The 27,374-nt window shown below is 37.1% G+C and overlaps 2 protein-coding genes across 2 annotated transcripts; one reads left to right on the top strand and one right to left on the bottom strand.

Moving 5' to 3' along the window:
• Positions 1–1,192: 1,192 nt before the first annotated feature.
• Positions 1,193–27,374, bottom strand: LOC106059967 (sodium- and chloride-dependent glycine transporter 2-like). Its single transcript, XM_056036060.1, has 14 exons — positions 27,235–27,374; positions 21,855–22,096; positions 21,467–21,598; positions 19,653–19,962; positions 18,580–18,712; positions 12,897–13,012; positions 11,981–12,103; positions 10,542–10,666; positions 8,698–8,810; positions 8,176–8,307; positions 7,442–7,541; positions 5,255–5,355; positions 3,851–4,018; positions 1,193–2,404 (listed from the first exon to the last, which is right to left on the bottom strand). The coding sequence occupies exons 2-14, from the start codon at positions 22,087–22,089 to the stop codon at positions 2,273–2,275; spliced, it is 1,920 nt and encodes a 639-aa protein (XP_055892035.1). The 5' UTR covers positions 22,090–22,096; positions 27,235–27,374; the 3' UTR covers positions 1,193–2,272.
• Positions 23,780–24,241, top strand: LOC129927328 (uncharacterized). The gene has a single exon (XM_056035837.1). The coding sequence runs from the start codon at positions 23,780–23,782 to the stop codon at positions 24,239–24,241; it is 462 nt and encodes a 153-aa protein (XP_055891812.1).

Raw genomic sequence — 27,374 nt, 5'->3', positions numbered from 1 at the left:
GAAAATTCCAGGCTTAATTAGATAGGGACATCATTGACTATTTTATTTCCAAGTACTATAATTGAAATTTAATTTTGCAAAGCTTATGTAAAAACATGTACAGCTTATTTTTTTTAGGATACTTGTAAAGATGATTTTTCTTTGCACTCTTATATTAATGTATTATAAATTAATACTATATATGTAGTCATATGTAATGTCAACTTAGATTTTGTTCTCATTTCTTGACATGGCAGTTTACTTATATGAGAATGAGTATATGTTAAACAAACACACTGATATTGACAAAAATTTTTTTTGGATACAATTGTAAATGTATAGTTGATAATTTTTTTTTTTAGAAAGAAGCTTCAAAAGGAATTGTATTAAAACGATATAATAATGTCGTATGGTTCAAATTTTTGTAGTGTATGTCAAGGTTTTCAATCATATATTTTTCTGTAACTATTGTTACTTATCTTGAAGAGTACTGAGCATTATGAATTTTTGAATACATTATAATGATGTGACTTAAATGTAACTGGACATAAGTATCTTATAATATCATGATTTGAAACATTGAAATCTTAATTTATTATATAGATATGTGTAGTAACAAGACGTCTTATATAATACTTCAAAAAAGAAGATGGTTACGTCCTACGCGTCATGCATTTAGTCATGTCATTGGGATATGATGTCTTATCAAAAAGATTTTTTGCAAAATATTTTTTTCCTGCAGGAAGGGGCGTATGTCACATCAAGGTTTGTGACATGAATTAGTGAGAATTACGAAGTATAACTTTTTGTTGTGTCTCACGTGGAAGTGAAACCTAATCGAGAATTCTGGGAGTTAATCACATGGTTAGAGCAGTAGTAGACGCCATATTCTTGAAGCGTATGGATGTGTAATACAGTGAGTAGCAATAAGTAGTTCCCATGATTGTGAAATGAGAGAACGCATAAAGATTTAATATAGCGAGTATATACAGATGTGTGCTTATTGCGCTTAATATATTATTGGATTATTATTGGAGAATTTCTTGCATTCATTGATGGCTGGATTTGCCAGTATGTTCATATTTTATGTCACATAAATGTCATCTGCTAATTCAGGCGTCCATTTCTGAGTATCTATGTTTTGTTGTGCTATTATAACTGCAGAACTCATTTAGTAACCATACGCGACAACAAGTAATACAACAGTACTCAATTGAATGAAAATATTTTAATTACTATGCAGCTGACACTCTTTCATGCACAATCAAATGTCACGTAATTAGCAGTGACCGCATCCAATCATCTTACAAAAACACATTTAGAATCAACTCTACGTTTTTTTATTCGACATTTAAACCCAAACAAATTTTAAAAATATAATTTAAAAAAAAAAAAAAAAAAGAAGTACTCCTCAGCCTCTTAAACTTTGCGATCTACGGATCATCCGTGTCTCTGTTTCTGTGACCCCCCCCCCCTTTCCTTAACGATTGTGTCATGTGACTAACAGAACGACCAACTGACTTTAATTTTCCCTAACTAATGTTAGATATAACCTTTAAGGTTGGATGGACTCAAGCCGTAACTCAAAACTTAGTTGAGGCTTCTCATGAAACTCTACACATGGAACAACTTTGAGTAAAACAAAATTGCAATATTACTCCAATGGTTCACCTGGATTTGAAAACCTGAAGTCCTACCTTGTGAATGAAATTTGTACTTTTTAATTTATTGCAAAATATGTAACGGGCTGGATTCTGGATCAAATGTTTGTTCCGTATTTGGCCCATCACTGAGTTCTAACTGGAATTAGCTGGAATTTAATTGAGGAACTTGATTTTGCAAGGACTCCTTGCGATAATGAATGAATACAAGAACTACAAGCTTTATGAAGGAGAAAGTGATTTTTTACAAATATTTGACTTGTTACACAATTGAGCAAACATTTTAATGAATTAGTTTCGTTTCTTTTTACGCGCCATTTTTTAAAATAGTTCGTCACTGCCTATATTTTATTTGTATACTGGAGTGCTAGAGCAACGCAGCGTATAGGTCTAGTTGTTTACATTGAAACCTTCTTCTGATAATGAGACTTAGGTAAAGGCAATGGTGTGACTTCTCTTCACCGTGTCCTCGTATTAACAAGCGAGGGGCTAATTTCAATACAAAGTCAATGAGTTACCACTTCATACATCCCGCCATGAACCAGCCTCACAGAGTATTATTACACGAGAAAGATTCAAGAAACACTGTCTGTCTCGTTAAAGAAACATCTAGAACTAAACGCTGTCGGTTGTCAGCACCCCCGGATTTTACTACATAATGATGATGATGATGGGGACGCCGCTTTTTCTGTAGGGTAACGCTCCTTTAAGTCAAGAGATGATGGCTGCCATTCAGAGGTGGGGCTACACACAGTTTTAAGTCTCTGAGGAGGAAAAAAAAAGACTGACAAAATTGACTTGACAATCTAATTCGTATACACCAAATACCATTTATTCATTTATTCATTCATTTATTCATTTATTTATTCATTCATTTTATTCATTTTTCATTCATTTTTCATTCATTTATTTAATTAATTCATATATTCATTTTTTATTCATTTATGCATTCACCAATTCAATTATTTCTTTGTTTATTTACTTACCCATTCATTCATGCACCCATTCCAAAACCTATATATAAATCTACGCAAACTTTTTGTTCTGAGGCTCTACTCTTACCAAATGGGCATCCGTTTAGAAACGATTTAGATAAATTCACATTCTAAGCGAGGAAATTCTAGGGTAGAAAAAACGCAAAAGTCTCTTATTTGACTTTTGTATTTATTCTTTGGCATTTCCCTAAAATGGCCGCACTCTATATAAAAAGCTTAAACGCAAATGTTTCATAGCACAAAATATAAGATTATATAAATAAGATAAGTGATATTAAAATTCTCTGGACAAACGTATGGGAACGAAGGTGTGAAAAGGTGCGCCTATTGAAAGTGTGCGATATATAGCCTGGGAACAAGTCAAATGACATAGTTGAAGATAATATTTCTAAATACATTATATTTATTCAAAAAAAAATGAATCTATCTATCTATCTATCGATTATGAGATCCGAATGGGTGAAATAATGTATTCAATTTTTGATGCTATGAATTATAAACTCTTGTTCGCTTAAGGCACTTTTTTTTTCTTTTTTTTTTTTAAAGGAAACCTCAGAATTTACTCTATTCAGTTTTAGCTTTATCATCATAGGAATCCTTGGGCCTTATGCCTCTTTTCTTTGCCTCTTTTTTGGGCTTTATGTGCCTCTTTTATGGGCCATCTTGCCTCTTTTGTGGGCTTTTTTTTTTTTTTTTTAAATTTTTCTTTAAAATCTGCCAATTACTCTCATCCATAATTATTGTACTGATTTGACACTTAGACGCGTAAGAGTGAGGGCTAATCGGGGATTTCCTTAGTGACGCCACGGTACATTAAAAAACATACAACAGAAAAAGATTAACGGACGAACAAAAGCCGCTTTAGTTTTCTTTCTTAGATCTGACGATGTAGACAGTGTCTTTATTTTTGTAAATAAATTATTATATTATTTCAAAGAGAACGGATTATCTTATTCTCTTTATTCTGTAGTGAGTATTATTTTATAATCTCATATAACGTAACAAGAACTGGCAACAATAAACAGTATCATTTCAAGTCACAGCAAAACACACGACCTTCTCTATAGAAGTAAGAACATCCCAACAGTATATAAGGGTAGAAATCTTCATTTACATAGAATGTAATGTCAAGGACACTTATTTCAGCAGACGGGTAGAAATACAAAACACAACTTCCATGTTTGCATTCTCATTTTTGCAAGGGCATTCACTTACCTTCTTTATGTCGCCACTGGACTTCATTATTTGAACCACAGCCATTACCGGAACCGGAAGGAACCAGACAATAGCCATGAACCAACCAAATGCCACAGCGCCAGACGTGTAGTGATACTCCTTAAAGGTGGGTGATTCATATGTCAGGAGGGACGCAATCAACAGTACCTACAAAAAAAAAATATTTTAATCTGCTGCATAAAACCTACAAGTAGAATCCCTATAATCTGAACTTCGGTAGCCTGAATAAATCTATGAATCGATGGTCGATAGGTGCATTATGTGCAAGTACTGTGTAATGAACAAAATCTAAACCATGTACATATTGGTTTAAAATGACTGCAATTGTTTAAATTTTTTAAAATTATCTAATACAAGGCATGCGTTCTTAGCACGCTACTGTACGACAGTGAGTCGTGGACTACCTTCACCAACTATATATATATATATATTCGTGGGGTGACTATCCGCAGAAATAAGAGAGTGATCTTTCCTTTACTTCTTCTTCCCGTCCAAACTCTTGAGCGACGAAGAGAATTATATATATATAGATAAATAATAGTATGTTCCAAACTTTTTCCTTTACGGAGTATTTAGCGGAAGAGTTTGCTTATTTTTTAGAGATTAATTCCCGTGATGGCCTACTAGCTAATTATTCGAGTAGTTCGCGGAACACCAATTCAGGCCTCTCGGACAACTGGTCATCTGAATTCTCCAACATGATAGTGAGAAGGTAGAAGAAGAAGAAAATTGTGTTTTATTACATTATTTGAAATTGAAGTAGAAGTTCAGATTATTTTAAAAAGCTGTCTATTTCTTGTTTGATTTGTTCTCTCCAACTACGGCAATACTAAGATAACCAGCTCTGTTTACCAAAGACTCCTCATGTGGGGATTCTAACAACTGTGGCCACTTCTGAGACGAAATACTGTCTAGGTTGTTGTTTTTTTCTATCAAGGCTTTTTACCCACTTTTGGGTCTCAGTGCATTGATCATCCAATGACACTGCGATTAGCCACATGACACTACGATTAGCCACATGACACTACGATTAGCCATATGACACTACGATTAGCCACATGACACTACGATTAGCCACATGACACTACGATTAGCCATATGACACTACGATTAGCCACATGACACTACGATAAGCCACATAATACTACGATTAGCCACATGATTCTACGATTAGCCACATGATAATACAATTAGCCAGTTTAACGCCAAAGTAAAAAAAAAACAACACAAAAAAAAAACACCAAAGAATCGAAAGTAAACTAAGAAAATGCACTGAAAATACCAAACAAAAATAAATAATCTGAAATATCCAGAAAAAAAAGATCCCCTCCCCCCTTTTTGTTATATTCTTAAACCCGAAGTAAACTAAAAAGAAGAACCTACTAAAAGTACAACTGGAGTTATGTATCTCCAGAGTATATTGAACAAGTAAGGAGGTCTTCTTCCTATCATGAGTTGAATGTCATCCATGAATCTTTCTGCTCCTGGAAAGCAAAGTCAAATCTTGTATTAGTATATAAATACTTATGTATCGTGAAAAAAATATATGCTCATTATTAAGTGCTTAACACTGTACTTTGTATTAAATAACAGATTATACACGACAATATTCAACAAAAAAATACGCAAAATTCATACAACAGTAAAGTTACTCTAATCCAACATTAATACAACATAATCACAACCTCAGGGATGTCAGATTATTGAAAGGAATAAGATTCTTTTGTACACATTGCTTTCTAGAGGGTAAGGACCCATACACGGAAGAGTAAATTAATGAAAGTAATATAATTCATTTCCGGTAGTCAATTTTAGAATTGTATAGAGAGGATTCAAGCTTATTTCAGGGTCCGAAAACAGTTTATTTTGTTAGTTTCAAGCTTCATGTCAAGTCTTCTTTTGTGAATTTATTACAAAGATTATATCATCTTACTCTGTCTGTATGTATGTCTGGTAAAAAGTGTGTAAATTCTCTGATCAATCTTAAACTTTGCATAATTATTCAGTGACTTCGACAAGACATGAATAAATAAAAAAAAAGTTACCAATTACTGGTAATTGATTATTTTGTTTGATACCAACAAGGAAAACTAATCCTTCAGTATTTACAGATATGGTCTAAATATAAGAACAAGTCGACTCGCGGCGTAGCAAACGCCGATATTTGCCGGAAGTATTTATGTAGGCAGCATATTGTCCAGCAGAGTGTATGACTGTGCTTCCGTGAGTAAGAACAACAGACAAAGAACAACAGACAAAGAACAACAGACAAAGAACAACAGACAAAAACAACAAAGAACAACAGACAAAAACAACAGACAAAGAACAACAGACAAAAACAACAGACAAAGAACAACAGACAAAAACAACAGACAAAGAACAACAGACAAAAACAACAGACAAAGAACAACAGACAAAAACAGCAGACAAAGAACAACAGACAAAGAACAACAGACAAAAACAACAGACAAAGAACAACAGACAAAGAACAACAGACAAAGAACAACAGACAAAAACAACAGACAAAGAACAACAGACAAAGAACAACAGACAAAAACAACAGACAAAGAACAACAGACAAATAACAACTAGGGTCTCCAAATATCTAAGACCGGCCCTAGTTACATCTTGTTAAAAGTAAAAATTTTAACTTGCGTTTTTACATATATCTTGGTTGGTGGCTATGCATTGTGAATGATGCAAAATAGACAGCACTGTTGTCAGCTAGACGACTCCAGGATGCCCAAGTGTAGAGACGTTTTTATTGTAAGATTTGTTTAAAATTTTAGTTGATTTCATTTCAAGTTACATTTGTCTATATTGTAATAAAAGTTATAATTAATATTGTTCACCAAGAAGTTATTCACAATTTATTTCAAGTTTGTATAAGTTAAAATATAATAAGCCTACAGAGGTTTAGTTGTCTGCCAGCAGTTTGGTGTTGTAAGTCATCGACCATCTACAACAATTCTTAATAAAATTTACATAGAATTGTGAGTTTAATTCATTAAAATTAATACGCCTAAATTTGTTTTAGCGGTACCAGTTGTTTAGAGCTACAAACCAATGACGACTGTGATAGTAAGTGTATGTGTTTTGCGTGGCTGGTAGTGCAGTGTGTGTGCCTGTGTATGAAATGACCAGTGGGTGGACCTTGAGTGTACATGCTTGAGTGAACAGCAGTGTGTCAGGGACTGTGTGTAAAAGGAAGTCAGAGTATAGTGAACAAGTGGCTGGAAAAAAGAGCATAAATAAGGACGAATAAAATCATTGTGTTTATTGAAGCTCGTGTTGTTTTAGTCTATTATCAACAATAATAGATATATTATTATTATTATCATCATGATTATTACACCAATATAACTCCAACATAAATAGCACAGCATCAATCTGGAAATAAACTTAAACCATTTGAAACCTCATCATAAGTCTGTTCCTAGCCAACTGTAGATTGTAATTCTCTCTTTAGTTTATTTCAATATTTCTTCAATGTGTCTTGAGTTAAAGATAAATTTAGAAAAATGTTTTAAAGACAAAACAAAAAAAAAAAAAAAAAAAAAAACAGCTTACCATAGATCCAAGCCACAGCAACAGTCTGCAACAGTCCAATAGCTGCGGTTGAAAATGCAGCTATGTACCAGTCCACTAATTGAAACAAGTAAATGCCGCCCTGAAAAATGAATTAATTAACATTAATAACATCAGCTTAAAAAATTAACCAATTAGTCCATTAAGTAATGGTAATTAATTATTTTGTTTGATATCGAAAAATGGAAATAAATTCTACATTACTGAGAGATATAGTTGTAAGTGCGGAGTTCTTACCCTTAGATAAGCGATAAGCTTTGTTTGTTTTTTTTAAGATTTTAAAATTTTGTTTGTTTGTTTTAAATTTCATTACATTTAAAGATCTTTATTAAAAAAAAATAACAAGAGACCTTGGAGAATGGCGTGTTTTTACTGAGGCCCTATGTTCCATGAGCAATGCAAGGGATAGATGATGACGAGATAAAAAGATCTAAACATAGGCTGTCATAGTGTGTTCTCGCGTGGATATCTAGAGTCAAATACAGGGCCTAATCCTAACTGAAAATACCATGTTGTGTAAAGGGTGTTTGGCTTATTTAACTAATCCACCTCCTACCTCGCCTATTTTCCCATTCTCTAACTTATTGGTGAGGATAATTAGAATGTGTGGCAGAGGCCCCACATATTTGTATGATTGGCTGATGTTGACACAAGAATCCCTCTATTGAGGACCCCCTCCCATTAGGTCTTAAACCTGTTCAGGAATCATTACTTACCCTACAAGCCAAAGGGAGAGCAAGCAGGAATTGCAAGCAGCTGTAGGCAATTTTCATGATTATCTCCCATCTTTTCACCACCGATGGCATATGGTCTTGTAGGCTTGTCATGACAACTTCGAAAGCTACAAACTTTGAAAAAAGATGCACACATATCATACCTACACTATACTATTATTGCTAGATCGATAAGGGTTACATAAATGGTTAATTACTCTGAATTGATACAGAACTCAAACTGGTAGTTTAAACAGGCTTTTTTCCAACACTTCGGTTACAGAGCCTTTTTTTTAACTTTTTTTTTTTTTTAACTAACATTGATATTATATATATGGCTGTAAATCTGTAATGAATTGACATTCAACATTAACATTTTAAGTAAAAAAAAGTTTTTTGTTGTATTTTTTTTTACAGTTTGTAAGCAACAGCAGCATATAGTTAATTCCCTTCGTATTCTATTTCTTTAAAGAGGGTGTCAGACGTCTTCAAGTACACAAACAAACAGCAAGTGTGAAGATGTACCTGTGTGTCCAGTGCAACAGTAAACAACATCAGAAAGAACAAGAGGGCCCACAGCTGAGGGACAGGAAGATACGACACTGCCTCAGGGTAGACAACAAATGCTAATCCAGGCCCTGATCAAAGACAAAAGCAAAAACGCATAGCCACATAAACAGATATATGTATATAGATAAATAAACAGTTGGCAACTCTACGTTCAACAACAGTGCTTCATAATTGTGTGTATAGTTAAACCTTTTTAAAGAAACAAAACACCGTAGTGAAAAGTCGAGTACACTAGACGTCAGCTACGTATGTATCGATACTCGGGTCATTAGGTTGTAGCTATCAACAGCCAGCTGAAATAGACCGGTGTAGGCTTGTTACGTTTGTAAGATTTAGAGCTTAAAATAGACCTGAACAGACTTCTTTATACAACAAAAGTAAATATAAATTTTAATAAATATACAACGTTTTCAGCTTGTAGACACACGAATGGAATAACGATAATTGATGGCCAATTCCTAGCTACGCCACTGCCCGGATGTGACCTACATATTTCGCCACAACTAACGCAAGCATAAACATTGTCCTCCGGTGGTCGATTAAGATTTTCTTCTCGCCGTCTATGTCTGTCCTTGGCAGCTATAGGCCACACTTATCAAGGTGTCTCACCAATCTATCATCAGCTCTCATATTTCACATTTATAAATCCGAATTACGACATACCACCTCGTGATTTCATCAGAATCTACTCAGCCTATAGAACCAAACCATCCGGCCCACATTGACTCATGGTTACATCAGAATCTATTCAGCCTATAGAACCAAACCATCCGGCCCACATTGACTCATGGTTACATCAGAATCTATTCAGCCTATAGAACCAAACCATCCGGCCCACATTGACTCATGGTTACATCAGAATCTATTCAGCCTATAGAACCAAACCATCCGGCCCACATTGACTCATGGTTACATCAGAATCTATTCAGCCTATAGAACCAAACCATCCGGCCCACATTGACTCATGGTTACATCAGAATCTATTCAGCCTATAGAACCAAACCATCCGGCCCACATTGACTCATGGTTACATCAGAATCTATTCAGCCTATAGAACCAAACCATCCGGCCCACATTGACTCATGGTTACATCAGAATCTATTCAGCCTATAGAACCAAACCATCCGGCCCACATTGACTCATGGTTACATCAGAATCTATTCAGCCTATAGAACCAAACCATCCGGCCCACATTGACTCATGGTTACATCAGAATCTATTCAGCCTATAGAACCAAACCATCCGGCCCACATTGACTCATGGTTACATCAGAATCTATTCAGCCTATAGAACCAAACCATCCGGCCCACATTGACTCATGGTTACATCAGAATCTATTCAGCCTATAGAACCAAACCATCCGGCCCACATTGACTCATGGTTACATCAGAATCTATTCAGCCTATAGAACCAAACCATCCGGCCCACATTGACTCATGGTTACATCAGAATCTATTCAGCCTATAGAACCAAACCATCCGGCCCACATTGACTCATGGTTACATCAGAATCTATTCAGCCTATAGAACCAAACCATCCGGCCCACATTGACTCATGGTTACATCAGAATCTATTCAGCCTATAGAACCAAACCATCCGGCCCACATTGACTCATGGTTACATCAGAATCTATTCAGCCTATAGAACCAAACCATCCGGCCCACATTGACTCATGGTTACATCAGAAACACGAACACATGCACTGCATAACATTGCAACATCACGACTACATACAAATTATGTGTTAAGAAAAGTCAAGTCAATACTTCTATTCCATTTTCCAGCCAATCAACACTCACCGGAAGCGGCAAAGTTTTCAACCGGAACATTGAGATTGTAGGCCATGTGACCGAGGACTGTGAAAATGGCGAACCCTGCGAAAAAGCTTGTTCCCTCGCAGACGAATGTCAATATAACGGCATCACTGTTGACAGAAAATAAAAACAGACGAATATATCAAAGTATGTCAAAGTCAACAATTAACAAAGACAGTGTCACATTACTGACTCATAATGTTAGCCTGTCATTGTATGCATTTTATATTGTACAATCTACATGACTGAGGCTCTTCAGAGGGGATACAACGGCATCCTCAGTAGCCAGGCGTCCTCAGCAGCCAGGCGTCCTTAGCAGCCAGGCGTCCTCAGCAGCCAGGCGTCCTCAGTAGCCAGGCGTCCTCAGTAGCGTCCTCAGTAGCCAGGCGTCCTCAGTAGCCAGGCGTCCTCAGTAGCGTCCTCAGTAGCCAGGCGTCCTCAGTAGTCAGGCGTCCACAGTAGCCAGGCGTCCTCAGCAGCCAGACATCCTCAGCAGCCAGGCGTCCTCAGTAGTCAGGCGTCCTCAGTAGCCAGGCGTCCTCAGCAGCCAGACATCCTCAGCAGCCAGGCATCCTTAGCAGCCCGAGGTGCAAAATTTAAAAGGGACTTTGGCATTTTTAAAATGAAATGAATTATGGGTAAATGTAGATACCTGTACAGCTTCCAATAAGAATAGTACATTAGTGTAATGATTACTATTATTATTGCTTTGATGAGATCATTTTATGTAGGGATCATTTAACTCTTGATCTATATATTAACAGATAATGTTAGAGCTTTTTCTAACCCTCTTGACTGAAAACAGTAGATGCCAACAATGGGGGTGCCTGCAATGCTGGCCGCACCGGGTGACACCCTCTCTAGTAACGCTACTGGTTCCTCCAATTTCTGTGCAGTGTCAAATCTCACTGTTATAGGTTTAAGCTTCAATGTCATAATGTCAATTAAAAAAATGTAAGAAAGGACTTCAGGTCTTTTTAACAACGAGTTTTTAATTTTGGAACGTATAGTCACAGTATAGTGTGTCCTCACGAGACAATTTTTCTCCTGCCATCCTAGCCCTAGGTATACCCGCTTATATGCGTTTACCGAAAGATAATCATTTAGATGTCCACAAATCGTATGTACTATGCAGTATCTAATCTCACTGTTAGGTTTAAGTGTGAATGAGACTGTAATTATTTGCATAACGCCTTCAATGTCAGAAAGCTCATTAAGAAAATGTAAGGAATGACGTCATGCCTTTATTTCACACTGAGCTTTTTTAAATTTGGGACCTCCAGGGACATTATTTCCCCTATCAACCTAGCCCTGTGTATTGCCGCTCAAAGGAGTTTCTCGAAAGACTATTATTTAGAGGCCTACAAATCGTACGTACTACCATTGAAAGTATACAATAGATACACCTCCAATCAACAACTCACCGCATGCAATTATTGTGAAATTTGTTATAGCTGGACATAGTGACCAGTCCACCCCATACTGGCCCCAGGGAGTAGAACACTTGAAAACTTGCCTCCAGCCAGGTCTGGACCTGCATCAGTTTGCTGGGGACAGAAACATATAAGTATCTGTACTGTCCATCAAAACGTAATCTTGAACTAATCAATGTCATGGCAATATTGTGTCATTGGGTTTCAATTCAAGCAGATTTATACATGCAAGTTTAGCCAAGAAACTTGACCAAGGTAAACAGAGGTATCAAGACATAATCCACAGGCAAAGAAATAGTTTAAGTATGTCGTAGTTATTGTTTAATTTAAAATTTTATTTGTAAATTATATCACTAGATCTATCTATCTATCTATCTATCTATCTATCTATCTATCTATCTATCTATCTATCTATCTATCTATCTATCTATCTATCTATCGATCTATCTTTCTATCTTTCTATCTATCAATCTATCTATCAATTTATCTGTCTGTCTTTCTGTCTGTCTGTTTATCTCTGTTTCTTACTTCTCTTTGTATTTCTTTTAAACTCTCTTTCTTACTCACTCTTACACTTCTTTCTCTCTACTATATATGTCTCTCTTTAAGACTCTCCCATTCTCTCTCTCTCTCTCTTTCGCATCCTCTATCACTAACTCACATTTCTGTCTTTTTATTAAGCTATCTCTCGCAGTGTATCTCTGTCTCTCTCTCTCTCTTTCTTTCTTTCTCTCCTTCACTGTCTCTGCCTCTCTATCTCTGTTTCTCTCTTTCTTTATATATCTTTGTCTCTCTCTCTGTCTCTCTCTCTCTCTTTCTCTTTTAGTTTCTGTCTCTATGTGTCACTGTCTCTCTCTCTTCTTTCTCTCTCTCTAACTGTCCAATCTGCATTTCAGTGAGTGCAAACCTCCAATCTGGAGTGACGTAGAAGAGGAACCCGTCTAAAGCTCCCGGGAGGGTGGCGCCCCTGACTATCAGAATTGTCAACAGAATGTACGGGAACGTAGCGGTGACGTAAACAACCTGGATGAATGAATAAATTCACAACTTTAAATTACGTAATAACATAAACCTAAAGACTTGTTAATTTAAATAAAATTAAGGATCTACTCAACATAAAATAAATTTTAAACTGGATGTTAATTTGGTAGAAGCCAACACCCTTCAACCATGTGAGTCATGATGTATGTGAGTCATGATGTAAGCGAGTCTTGATGTCATCGAGTCATGATGTATGCGAGAACTAAGAAAAGAATTTTAGCAGAGAATTTTTATCTTACCTGGATCGCAACAAAAAAAAAAAAAATAGGGGGACAATCCTACAAGCACGTTACCAGGTGCCTTACTTGTCAAATGAAAGAGACCTCAACGCAAACAAAATCAGTGTAGAAATTGATAAACCATTTCTTAATAATAATACAGTGACTTGTTTAAGTTGACCCGATGGCTCATGTTCAAACTGACACAAGCTTTTATTCATACTAGAAGATACTGTTCTGTACTAGGTGATGTCAGACTGTATCATTAGTCAGAATAACAACAGTTAACATGTACACAGCATGTAATTCAGGATTGGTAATTGAAGGTAAACTTTTGATTTGAAGAAATTCAAGGCGATCATCTTTCCCGAGCTTAAAGGTGAACGGCGTAACAGAAGTGTTCCCCTTCCCGCCAGTAAGCACTGTAAGATCAACTCTGTCGTCATTTCGTCCTCACTGACCTAGAGGAAAGTAGCTGACAGCAGATGGCGTCTGAAAGAGACGGAGAGCTCTCACAAAGGGAAGCGTGGTCGAGAGGCCAAGTGCGCTTGAACTTGGCTTGGCTTGGCTACCTAGAAGGGGGCTCGAGCAAAGTTGTGTCTACTGAGCGCCTAAAGGCAGCACGGAAAACCAACTCCTAGATACCCCCTAACCCCCCCCCCCCCCACACACACACACACACACTGTTCCACAAATGAGATTGGACCAAAAGCATGCTATAAGCATGAAAGTAGCGATATATAAAAGCTATAATAAAAAGGCTGCGGAACACACACTGAAGACCCAAACAATAGACATTATTGAAGACATGCGAAGAAGAAGGAAACAAAACTTCAAATAGACCCCTGGCGGACAGCGGCTTTGTCTACACGAGATGCGGCAAAATATGCAGGTCGCAACTGGGTTTGCGTAGTCATGTAAAACACTCCACTCATCCTAAATCTTCGGAATCGAAGACATTGCTATTATTATGAAATCGATTCTTCACAGACTTTACGTTTTCCTGCGTCCTGAGCTTTATAAAAAAAATTTGCAACATATCCTTTCTTATAGTAACAAAACAATCTTAAATTTTAAAAAAATTGAATGGGGCGAGTTTATATATAAGAGTTTTCTTGTAAGCAGAGCGCATTACTCATCTATGTAAAAAAAAAAAAGTCGCAGGTGTAAATGAAGTCTAGTAAATAACAGAGGTAACACACTGGCCAACATTTACCTGAGAGAAACGTTCAAGGTGGTGTAGAGCTCGTACGACAGTAGTAGGTGTGATGGTCGTAAGACGTCATGTCTGTGGGCCTTATTTGTTTGCCTAACAAAAGTCATTAACCTAATGATTTATGGGATCGCGCTTGGTTTCCGAACCCGGGACCTGGGATCGAATTTCGGTGAAGACTGGGATATTAACTTTAATTTTTAGGACACATCTGAGTCCACCCGGCTCTAAGAGATACCCAATAATAGTTGAGGACAAGTAAAGGCGGTTGGTCGTTGTACTGGTAACATGAGTCTCTCGTTGACCGTGGGCCACTGAAACAGATGACCTTTACACCATCTATCTATAGATTGCAAAGTCTAGAACGCGTAGTTTTAACGATGTGCGACAGTTGAATGAATGGACCTCATTCACCAATCGTAAACAAACAACATTTAGTCACGTAATCTTATTGATAAAACAACGAAAAAAAAACTGTCACGTGACAACCATCATGAATTAAACATGAGATCGTAAATTATATAGAAGAGATAGAGCGCCACGTGTCTAAATGTTGTTTGTTTACGATTGGTGAAGGAGGTCCATTTCGGTCATCCTGTCACGTGAGAGTTGAGAAGTTTGAACGTAACACACAGAAGTCTTGAAATGTCTTCAAACAGGTTTGAGTCGATATTGTTACACACGTTTCTCGTGAAAACAGCACACGTTTGAAAAAGTTCCTACCTAGAAGATGAAACGACGTCTCTTCCTTTAAATATTTTAATTATATTTATTTTAATTATCTTTTTACTTGGTTAATATTCAATCATGGATTGATAATTACACACAAAAAAAATTACCTATTGAAAAGTAAATTAAACCGGTTTCACTCCCTCCATCCTTTCTGTACAGGACGTAGCGCCTACCTTGAGAGGACGCTGATTTTAGAATGTTCCTGTTGCAATATAACGAGGACACCTCTGCTTGAGGGCTGAAGAACTCCCTGTCTATATTTCTTCGCCCGCCTACGTTTTGACAATTATATCATTGCGATGGACACACGTGTGATCTAACCCCTTGTCATTACATCATAAGGGCCTTGTCATTACATCATAAGGGCCTTGTCATTACATCATAAGGGCTTTGTCATCACATCATAAGGGCCTTGTCATTACATCATATGGGCCTTGTCATTACATCATATGGGCCTTGTCATCACATCATAAGGGCCTTGTCATCACATCATAAGGGCCTTGTCATCACATCATAAGGGCCTTGTCATTACATCATATGTGCATTGTCATCACATCATAACATCACATCATAAGGGCCTTGTCATCACATCATAAGGGCCTTGTTATTACATCTTAAGGGCCTTGTCATTACATCATAAGGGCTTTGTCATCACATCATAAGGGCCTTGTCATTACATCATAAGGACCTTGTCATTACATCATAAGGCCCTTGTCATCACATCATAAGGCCCTTGTCATCACATCATAAGGGCCTGCGTTTCGGATATTTCCCTCGGTTCATTTTATCCTTGAACTCGTGATAAAAAGTAAGAACAAAAATGTGGGTCAAGAGTCTCGACCCCAGGTCGAAAACTAGATAACTAAAGGGACACAACTTGCTCCTGACAAATTCTGTTTGTAAATTGATATCAATAAGATGAATATCGCCTTGACAACGAAGTTGTCGACTTTAAGAATACAATTAAAGGAACTGGCACTAATGACACCATGTCATTACAACGGATGTATCGTGTCAGGCAGTATCAAGCGTGACCAAGTGTCTTTTTACAAAGTAAATATCAATCAACTTACTCTGTCTGTCTGTCTGTCGGTCGGTCTAGTACAAATGTTTTACACGTTATTTCTCCAACTTCCCATTTCCGGATCAAGCTGAAACTTGGTATATATATATATATTGTCGATGACAACACGCGTATCAATAATAACATTAACACATTAGTTAATTAGCTAGTGATATTATATATAATACATAATTATATATATAATTATATTTTATATAGTAAAAGGGAGACAAATCTTGCTGAAGGATAGGTTGTTGCTTTTTTTGTATAGTATAATTTTTGTTTATATTGTTTTTCTTTGGTACAACCTAACTTAACTATGATTATAGAGACCACTTGAACTCTTTAATGTGATGAACTTATAGGCATGCTATGATGTTGAAGAACAAGAAAAGAAAATACACTCAAAAAAAAGGTACTACTAAGTGTAGTTCTATCAATTAGTTTGCATCCATTGTGATAATCTAGACGAACAACCATAGATCACTGCGAAAATTAATTACCAACTTTTTTTATCTAGTGCTATTTCATGCTTTTAGCTTTCTCAGTGCGCTATGATCCTATCACTTGTCTGGACCAGCTTTGAAAATGAGGGGGGGGGGGGGGGGAAGAAAGGGATGTCTGGGCGGATTTTACCGTAATTGGTTTTTAAAAGCATTAAAAAAAAAGGGAGCTACCAAAATTCGAGTTCGTGGCTCACGCCTACTCGAGCCGACGTGCTAACCACTCTGCTTGTGAGGCACCTATGAATAGAGAAGATTGTATAGTCTCAATTTGGAGCGGCGACCTATAAAGTGGACTAATTCAGCTAATACCACCACTTCACTCAAGTATAATTTCTTTCCTTTTTTCGAGATACCAAACAAAATAATTAATTACCAATAGTTAATTAACTAATTGATTATTTTTTTCTTATTGATTCTTGAGTTGTCAGGTAAAAGAAATAATTGTCCGAAATCTCAGCTTGATCCAAGGTGTCGGAGAAATAACGCATACACACTTTTTACCAAACAGACAAACAGACAGACAAAGTTGAAATAAGCTTTGTAAAAAAAGTATAACTTTAGCAAGAATAGCTTTAAGATCAAAACTATCTAATCATCTAGAGCACTGCTCTTTTTTTTATTTGGCATACCAACCCCTTTTCGTATTTTTTCTAATAAAGAATAAAAATTAAATAAAGAATTAAAACTCTTCTTTAAAATTGTTAAGAACTTATCTCTGACCAAAATAGATTTTTTGGGGGGCTTTTGATGAAATATTATTTCAAATTGTGTTGAATGTTGAAGTCCATGTACGTTGATGGAAAAGCTAAATATAACTCCATTTTCTACCACAGTTTTGGAATTTTACAGGAACCTTACAGTGTTGCCACATCTCTGTGGTGCTTCCTATGTTAACATTCTTTGTATTGAAGACATCATTTTGTAAATCTGTTTTTTTTTTCCTGCAACTCAATTTGAACATCAGTCAATTATGTTTAAAAAATTGTCATTTATATTTTATTTTTTAAATTTATTACATCCGAGAAGCGAGACGCGAGCTGAGATATATTCATATTAACTGACTTTGTCAATATTTTTATTTTTTTAAAAAAGGTTATATTATTTTATTTGAATGTTAGTTTTAAGTTTGTTGTTTAATTAACTTGTACATATTAATATATTTACATACGTATATAAAATAAACTATAATCTAAAAGGCGCATTACCTAGTTGTTTTTTTTTAATCGAATCATAAACGTTTACGCGCGCAGGATCGAAAGACATAGATACCTTCCAATTAAAGCAACAGAGTAAGAATTTAAATATAGCAAAGGGGGAGTCCCAAACCAATTTTCTAACGTTGTTTCTGTTCTTAAATTAGAAGCAAGCTGTCATTTGAATATATTATATGATCCGGTGTTAATTTTGAAGAGAATTTTTAGTTTTATTTCAGTGCAACCTCGGGTTTCTTCTTTCTCCTCTAAGTTCCAATTTTAACCCAGAAACCCCCCTACCGCCCCCACCACCCCATTGTGCCAAGCGCCCCCTATCGCCCCATTGGCTTCCAGCGCCCCCCAATTTCACGAAATCGCCCAGTGGGGCGCCCTCGTTGAAGACCACTGCACTAGAGTGTCCTAAGAAAGTCAATCAGACGTGTATCTTGTATGTCCTAAGACGTGTATCTTGTATGTCCTAAGACGTGTATCTTGTATGTCCTAAGACGTGTATCTTGTATAAAAGTATATTGGAAAACGAGCATTTTACTTTATTCTCACTTTGAAGAATGTCAAGGTCGCCTGCCGTAGAGCTTTACGTCATTTCACGTGCTTCAGACTCACCTTTCCAGCCGACTTCACGCCTCGGATGACACAGAGTAGAACCAGCACGTAGGAAACGAACAAGGCCAAGGCCGAGTGCCAGGGCAGTCCATTCAGTTCTTCCAGGCCTGGGGAGATCTCAAGGATGTTGTTCCTATGGAGAAAAGCAAAGATCTCACTAAGTCACATTTATAGTACAGGCAGTGCTTTGGGTTTAACCAAAGTAACATTCGAGGATTTTTGCAACCAATCACGTTTTTTGACTTGACACTGTTCAACAGTCCTTTAGCTCACTAGCAGTGAAGCCCAAACTACGGCCCGCGGGCCATATTCGGCCCGCGACGTGGTTCCATCCGGCCCGCCGAATCGTTGGCACAAAGTGTAGAAGATTGAAAGATGTATCATTACCTAAGTTAGGCTCTCACTTTTTCTCTGATAGATTGGTGCAATGACCTTCAATGTGTGTACGTTTATTGATATGGAAAAACCGAAGAAACTGCAAGTGGACTCTGAATTTAGAATCTACCAGGAAAAGTGAACGGATCTTTACTTTTTTTTGCATAACATGATAATAAGCCAACATATTTGATTGTAAAGAAAGTTTAGCTGTTGTTTAAAAACAACAACATATAAACGGCATTATAAAACAAAAATTCCGCCATTCTTGCTTTGATCAATGAATGAACATGAATAAAGATGGTTGAAGATTAGAGATTGGAGGATCGATGGCAATATTTACCAAAAAGAGAAAACAAAATGAGTCGGTGGTAAATGTATCTACAATGATATTGCCTTTTAAGGCAGAGACGTGAAGACATTTTCCGACACGTGAAAACAAAGATAAACTTCAAATAACTTATTAATTAAGTACTAGAGCCGCAGGTTCTAATAAAATTGTTTCAGGTCAATTTCATTTCGTTTTTGTACCTTTTATTTCATGTGGCCCGCGACACGAGTGTCGGAAATTAAAATGGCCCGCAGGTCGAATTAGGTTTGGCATCACTGCTCTACTATGGGAGATGACAGTCAGATGGAAAAGCATTGACTTTAATCTAATTAGAAGTGAAATAAATTGCAAGTTTTTGCATACTTACAGCCAAAACTCTTCACTTGATGACCTTAACCCTTTCACGTCTGCTGTTCCGTTGACCACGAAGTGTTGCCCCACAATTTCCCCTGTCGCGTTGGCGATCAGTGACATTGCTGGACTCGCGGTGCCGTTAGCGTCATAGAGGACGCGCGCTCCTTGAGGCACGCACAGCGGCGAGTTCCACTCTTGACCGCAAACGGTCCAGGGCAGCGGTGACCGGAAGGAGTGGACCATGTAGATGAGAACCCAAGCGATGAGCAGAACATAGTACCAGCCAGTGATGATGTTGACTATAATCTGACCAATGCCTATACCTAGCAGTCAACAATGTAGAGCAAGATTGTAAGCAAACAGATGTGTGTATGCCTTTGTAACTTTACTTTACAATACATAGCAATATAACATATGTAGGACAGTATTTTCATATTTATAGAAGTCTCGCCACAAGAAACATTTGGATCCAAAACCAGTGGGACGCTTTAGTGTACCCCGGACGTTTGAGAAGGCGGCATGACTATATCTTTGACAGACTTAATATAAACTTTTTTTGGTTTTGATTTTATGAATAAAAACATAACTAATGGTCAAAGAATAATAACAATTTAATCAGAGTGTTGTCCCTTTGATACAGCGTATTAAGTAACAATATATACCCCAATATTATGATTTCTCTACGTTACAAATGGAGATGTCGTCATCCCCTTCCCGAGTTGGAAAATGTGCATGTGTCTTTCTACCTGCATTTATAATTCCCTTGAGGAAAGAGGAGGACTGTGGGGGAAAGAGTGACGCCCCTCTGTATGTATGCATTTCCTCGCCTGTCCTTGTACATTTTGTAAACTATTAAGTTTCATTCAGTTTCTGGTGTTAACTTATGCAACCGAATCACGTGACTAGACCCTCCCCCCCCCCCCTTACGTGTTTGGCTTTATAATTGTTCACTTCCGTATCACATGTCAGTCAGTGTGTCACAGCCTTTAAAGGTTGTGTTTGTTTACACTTATTTAAAGTCAACTTGTAATAGGACAAACATTGCTCCATTATGCCGCGTCATTGCTTAAAAAATATATAAGCCTTGTTATTGTATGGTTATTTACAATTAAAGTCAATCTAAGCTAAGTTTATAGAGATCTAATAGAATAAGGTAAAGGATATTGATTAGATCGATGTCTAACAAGGGCTATCTTATTTGTATTTCTTTGTATAAAGTCAGTCTCGACCACAAGTATGGGGGGGGGGGGGTATGTTTAAACTTAAAATTCCAACTGCACCTCAAATTAAACCGAAGCTCTATAACAACAGGGCCGGCATTAGGAATAGGCAAACTGGACAACAGGCTGGGGCCTCCGATTGGTGGGGGCTCAGCACAACACTCTGTATTTTTTTTTTATCTATTCACTCTTTTTTTAGAGAAGAAATGACGGAACTTGTCCTCAATATGTGTCGGAGTACACTAAATTTGTAATAAATTCCATAATTGTTTCTTTTACTGTTTTTTTTTTTTTTATTTCATTTGGGGTCACCAAATTCCATTCGCCTAGGGCCTTCAATTATTTGAAGCCGGCCCTAAGTTGCTCTTCAATCTTACCATAAGTAAAGATTAAAATATACTAGAACTAAGGCTCATAGTTTACCATTATCCAAACTTCAGCGTTACCAGAGGTAAAACTTTGGACTTTGGCGCAAGTTGGGTTTGAATTAGTTAGAACCAAATCTTTCTTGTCAATAATAGTTTGACTACTAAGCAAATATCAAACATCTGAATGTGTATTTCCTAGCGTGCGTACACTGCCGCTGTACGATAAGTGTTTATTTTACCTTTAAAGAGCGGGCAAATGTTCCAGACTTGGTATACACCTTTGGACATAAACTGACCCAAAGCTACTTCCATGAAGTACAAAGGGAGACCACATAATACGAGGCAAACGAAATATGGTATCAGAAAGGCGCCTAGTGAGAAACACAGATTACAACATTAAAAAAAAAACACTTAAAAAAACATAAGGCAAATTAGTAATTATAATATAAAAACCTAAACATGGCTTTTAAAGATTAGGCCAATAAAAAAATCACTGATACACATCTAGGTTTCAATTCTAGTAAAATAACTTGGTACCATATATGATAGCTGTGTATTAATTTCAATCACCTATCTACATGAGCTGCTGACATCAATATATTAGAGTTCCTTACTATGACCACCTACCTCCTCCATTACGGATACAGAGATAGGGGAACCTCCAGATACTGCCCAGCCCAACACAGTAACCAAGCATAGACAGGATGTATTCTGTCTTCCTAGCCCAGGTATTTCGACCCTTGTTCTCATCTTCTGACTTTGCCTTCTCCATGTGAAGTAGGTTCTGGTCTTGTTCGTGGAACTCTCCCTCGCCTTGAAGGTGCCTGCCTTCTTTCTTATATCCATTTCTAGCTTTCTCCATAGTTTATCTAAATAAGTATTGAAGACAATGTTATGAATAATAAGGGCCATTTTTTTATGGTGGACACCAGCTGATGTGATACAGAGAAGAAATACCGAGGAGTTTTCCCGGCGTGTTTAGCCTTCGGCCTCGCCACTAACCCTAGGGTCTTTGGGATACGAGCTATTGGTTATAGGGATGTAAAAAAAAATACATTTGCTTTGACCGTTCCCAGTTAGGATTTTGTTCAGCCAGACCGATGGAACTGAACCTCTGTGGGACATGAGTTCTTCGACTCAACTATTTGGAACATTATAAAGGTAAGATATTGAATCGATCAAAGGGATACCAGCACATAAAGAACTAGAAGGAAATGAGAAGGTTCATACACTCGCCAAGTGTGGGAGAACAACTTACAATTAAACATTGCACTCTATCCAGAAGAATTGAAGAAATTAATAGTAAATCAAATAAATGAGAAATGGACAAGCTCTCATCCAAATCACAAGAAAGATGATGCCTATTATAAGCTATCCCGCAAGAACAACATCTAATCTTTCGACTCAGGACCGGACACAACAGAATGCGACAACTTATGTACCGGAAGCTCAAAATTGGAACCAATTAAATCTGCCCATGTGGAGTGTCACCAGAGAATGCTGACCATGTCTTTTAAAACTGCTTTCTTTACCAAGAGGCCCGTTCAAGACACTGGCCCCAAAACTCCCCAAATAGAAAGAAAACTTTATGGAGAGCTCTCTGATTTGGAAACCACTGCGCAGTTCTTCTCCTTTATTGGTCTAGTCATCTGAACGCTCCAACATAAAAATGAGAACGAGGAAGAAGATCCAACGTGGCCGCCTCTATTGTCTTTCCGAGTTTTCGTTGTTAATTATTTGAACGATTCTTTACAGTTTGACTATTTTTAAATACTGCGCTGTACCTACAGTATACATGGCACATGGGACAATATTATTATGTTAACTCCTTCTCCCCTGATTAACAAACCTATCGTTGATTTGACCCCATTTGATTAAATTAATTTTCGGTTTCATAAACTCTAATTTGTGTTATATAACAGGACATGCATTCCCCTAAAATTCTATGCCAAAGGTCAAATGTTTTCTGATGTCAAAGATGTTATTGAAGTTTAATCATAACAGGGTAGAATGTAGGCCTATAGATGAGAAAAATGAACAATTCTAACAGAATGTGGAAAATAATTACGGAGATAAAGAGTTAATGTGATTACTAAACAGTATGCATGGAACCAGGGCCGGCCCTAGCAATTACGGGGCCCTATGCGAAACGGATCGCGCGGGGCCTAGTCTGGGTAGGGATAAGCCTAATGTCAAAATTATTTTTTTTAATTAGAAAATAGGCCTACTTTCGTCTTTGCAATAAATTTTTATCAAATGAAAGCTCGCAATGCCACTTTTTATTTATTGGCACCCCAAAATGTCAATTTCGTCTATTCTTAAGGAGATTTGAATAAATTAAAAAAAAAAGTTCAGGACTTTATGGTATATTTTGCCTTTTCATGAGATTTCCTGGAGGCCATGGAAAATCAAGAGGTCGCGAAAACCCTGTTATTTTATATACGTTATAATGGTTTAATTTAATAATGCACACTTAGAATTAGCGCGAGGCCTATGAAAGCGCGGGGCCTACTGCAACCGCATAGGCTGCAGTGGCCTAAGGCCGGCCCTGCATGGAAGACCTAATAGAACTGAGCGTGGAGGACCATATAACACTGAGAATGGAAGACCTAATAGAACTGAGCGTGGAGGACCATATAACACTGAGAATGGAAGATCTAATAGAACTGAGCGTGGAGGACCTCATAACACTGAGAATGGAAGATCTAATAGAACTGAGCGTGGAGGACCTCATAACACTGAGAATGGAAGACCTAATAGAACTGAGCGTGGAGGACCATATAACACTGAGAATGGAAGACCTAATAGAACTGAGCGTGGAGGACCTCATAACACTGAGAATGGAAGATCTAATAGAACTGAGCGTGGAGGACCTCATAACACTGAGAATGGAAGATCTAATAGAACTGAGCGTGGAGGACCTCATAACACTGAGAATGGAAGACCTAATAGAACTGAGCGTGGAGGACCTCATAACACTGAGAATGGAAGACCTAATAGAACTGAGCGTGTAGGACCATATAACACTGAGAATGGAAGACCTAATAGAACTGAGCGTGTAGGACCATATAACACTGAGAATGGAAGACCTAATAGAACTGAGCGTGTAGGACCATATAACACTGAGAATGGAAGACCTAAGCTTACTGAGCATGCTATAGACGCGCTACACACAAATGGTAAATAATTAGCTTTTCGACTCAGTTTATGGAGACCTATGTTGGCCTAATAGAGATAGCCATTGGTTTTTCATAAGGGCACACAAAATGATCATATTATCTTTAACGAAATATATTTATAAAGAAGCCTACCTGATTTACTTCACAAACGTTGTACCTCAAAGGGATCCATTAAGCTTAGAAATATTATGCACACCACATAGCCCAAATAATGAGCCACTAATCATGGTCGTAGTATTTATGTGGGAGCAGTTCATATGAAAGTCTTCTATGTTTCGCTTGGGGAGTACTTAAGTAGATTTTTACAAAACTTATAACAACTCACTCTGTCTGTATGTGTGACTGTCTGTCTGTCTTGCCAAAAGTGTGTAAACGGTATTTCATTCACACCCAAGTCTTGGACCAAGCTAACATTTCGCACAATTACTACTATCCTGAAGAACTGTTTGTGTTTTTCTGACATGTACAAGTTTAATCTGTACCAATAATCTTTAATCATCGGACGTGAAATACTAGTGTTGATTATAAATCAAAATGCAAGTCCCACCTAAATCGTCTGTACCCAAGTAACTCGCCCTTGGGCTTTGTTTGATAGAAGTTTTCACGAACCATTTGCCTATTATTTCAGCCTATGGCTGGTATCAGACACTTGAACACTCGGAAATGTTGAAATGTAGTTCAAGGAGATTATATGCACTTAACTTTTCCGATTCCTTGCACTATACTTTTGAAACTGCATTTTGTTTAGTGCAGTGATGACCAAACTACGACCAGCGGACCATTTCCGTCCCGGACGCGGTTCTTTCCGGCCCTTTGAAACATCTAACATGGAATGGTTAAGCCTCAAAGGGCTGGCCTCTGAGCTGATGCTGCCCTTGACATGAGTGTCAGAAATGTACATGGCATGGAAATAATCGCTGGACTGGAGGAGCCTATTAGGCCAAGAATGAAGCCAAACAGAGCCCCCAATCGCTACATGGCCCCCTAGCTAAAAGAAAATAAAAAATTAAACAACCTGGACCTAAGTGGTTTAGGGTATTTGTTGCAATGCAAAGTCAGCCTGCATTTTAACAAAAACAAATATGATGTTAACTTACAATATTAAGCGGAAATAATCAGAGGTACATTGACATGGAAGAGCCACAGAAAGTTTGGAGACGACACATTGTAGAATTACAAAAGAACCACAAACTCGTAGAGTGCCTACGTGGGTATGCTGTTAATAGAAATTTAGGTAAAAATCAGATTTTGATATTTTTATCATGTAAGTAGTCCTGGCGGCATGCTACAAAATATTATGAACTGGGACTTCCAATAACACTTTTAGTTTGGATATCAGAGACAGGCAGAACATACACAACTAATGAAGATTTTTTTTCATGGGCACCTTAAAAGAAAACGAATACACTCTATTTACACAGCTTTATAAATCTGTAAATAAACATCTAAATTATTTATAATATAAAGCATAAAGTAAGGCGTATGTTTGTATGTATGCATGTATGTTTGTAGGCCTATATATGTTACAGTATGTAAGTCCCGAATAGAAATCAAATTCGTTTGACCAATCTTAATCAAACTTGGCATAAATGTTCCTTGGGTACTAACTGGAACAGTTACGTATGTAAAATAGCCCTAAAAAAAAGCTTAAAACGATTTTTTAAAAAGTTGCCCAACTCTATGAAAGTATAACTATTTCATGGATCTAGGTCATATAGTCATGTTTACATGATTTAAGACCAAAACGATCTAGATCTAATTTTAAGAACTTTACTTTGCAAAGATAGGTGTTTTTTTTACTTTGACACATGAAAATACAAAATATGTTTGTAAAATGTTTTACATGTTTCAGAGTTGAAGATAGTTTACTTCCTAGTCCATACCTCCCGCAGGACGAAGGGGGATGGGAGCAGGCAGGGTTTGAACCCGGAACAATCGATAAATCCAAACAACAGTCCAGCGCACAAGCCGCACGACCAGGCAGCCATATAATCCATTCATTTTTATTTTATTTAATAAAATTCACCTTCAAATTTATGTTTCAAAAGCATTTTTACATAAATTCGTTAATTATATCTGCCATCTGCAAATGTAGACGTCCTGACCTACTTTATATCCCATTAATTGCGTGCTTCTTACATTAGACACTACTGATAGGTCACGCATGCACCGAACAGAAAACTTACAAGTCTTAATTAGGTCGATTAGCTATTTTTTTTAGCCCCACTCATAATATTTTGATATTCACGTATTCGCTTTACTTATAACATTATTATTTTGTTTAATTGTTCCTAATACGCAAATTAAGATCCGCGGGCTGCGGGTAATATCTGGCTGGTATATATTTATACGCACACATATATATTAATTCTTTTGATTACACCAGTGTTTCCCAAACTGTGTTCCGCGGAACCCTAGTGTTCCTCGAGGCCTGACTAGGTGTTCCAAGAACTACTGAAATAATTAACTAGTAGGCCACCACGTGAATTAATCTCTCTTTAAAAAATCAGCAAAATGTTCCACTAAATACTCAGAATGTGTGTTCCGTTAAGGAAAACGTTTGGGCAACACTGGATTAAACAATAACTTAATCATCGTACTAGCAGTATATATTAATAATGTATTATAGCAAACTTTATTTTATGGCTTGGACATTATCGAAAGATTCGCCAATGATTCAGTCCGAAGTGAGTTTGGCGGCTCATTTGGGTTTAGAGACTAATCGAAATAAATTAAAAAATGACAACTAAAATATAAATATATTTTGAAATAACTAGCCCAATAAGTCTAATATAATACCTCAATAAACACCCTCACTTACATCATACCTTTGTGAGAATCGTAAAGAAACACAAGAAAAAAAGGCTTCATATAAACTTTACACCTTTCATGAGATTAAAACATTTCGCTACAGTCTACCTCCTCGCTCCAGTTACCAGAGACCTTCTTACCATTTACAATAGGCACA

This window comes from Biomphalaria glabrata, chromosome 7 (assembly GCF_947242115.1).
Source record: "Biomphalaria glabrata chromosome 7, xgBioGlab47.1, whole genome shotgun sequence".
Classification (NCBI taxonomy): Eukaryota; Metazoa; Mollusca; class Gastropoda; family Planorbidae; genus Biomphalaria; species Biomphalaria glabrata.
Note: the sequence above shows the minus strand (reverse complement) of the source record. Positions and strands in the feature narration are given on the sequence as shown.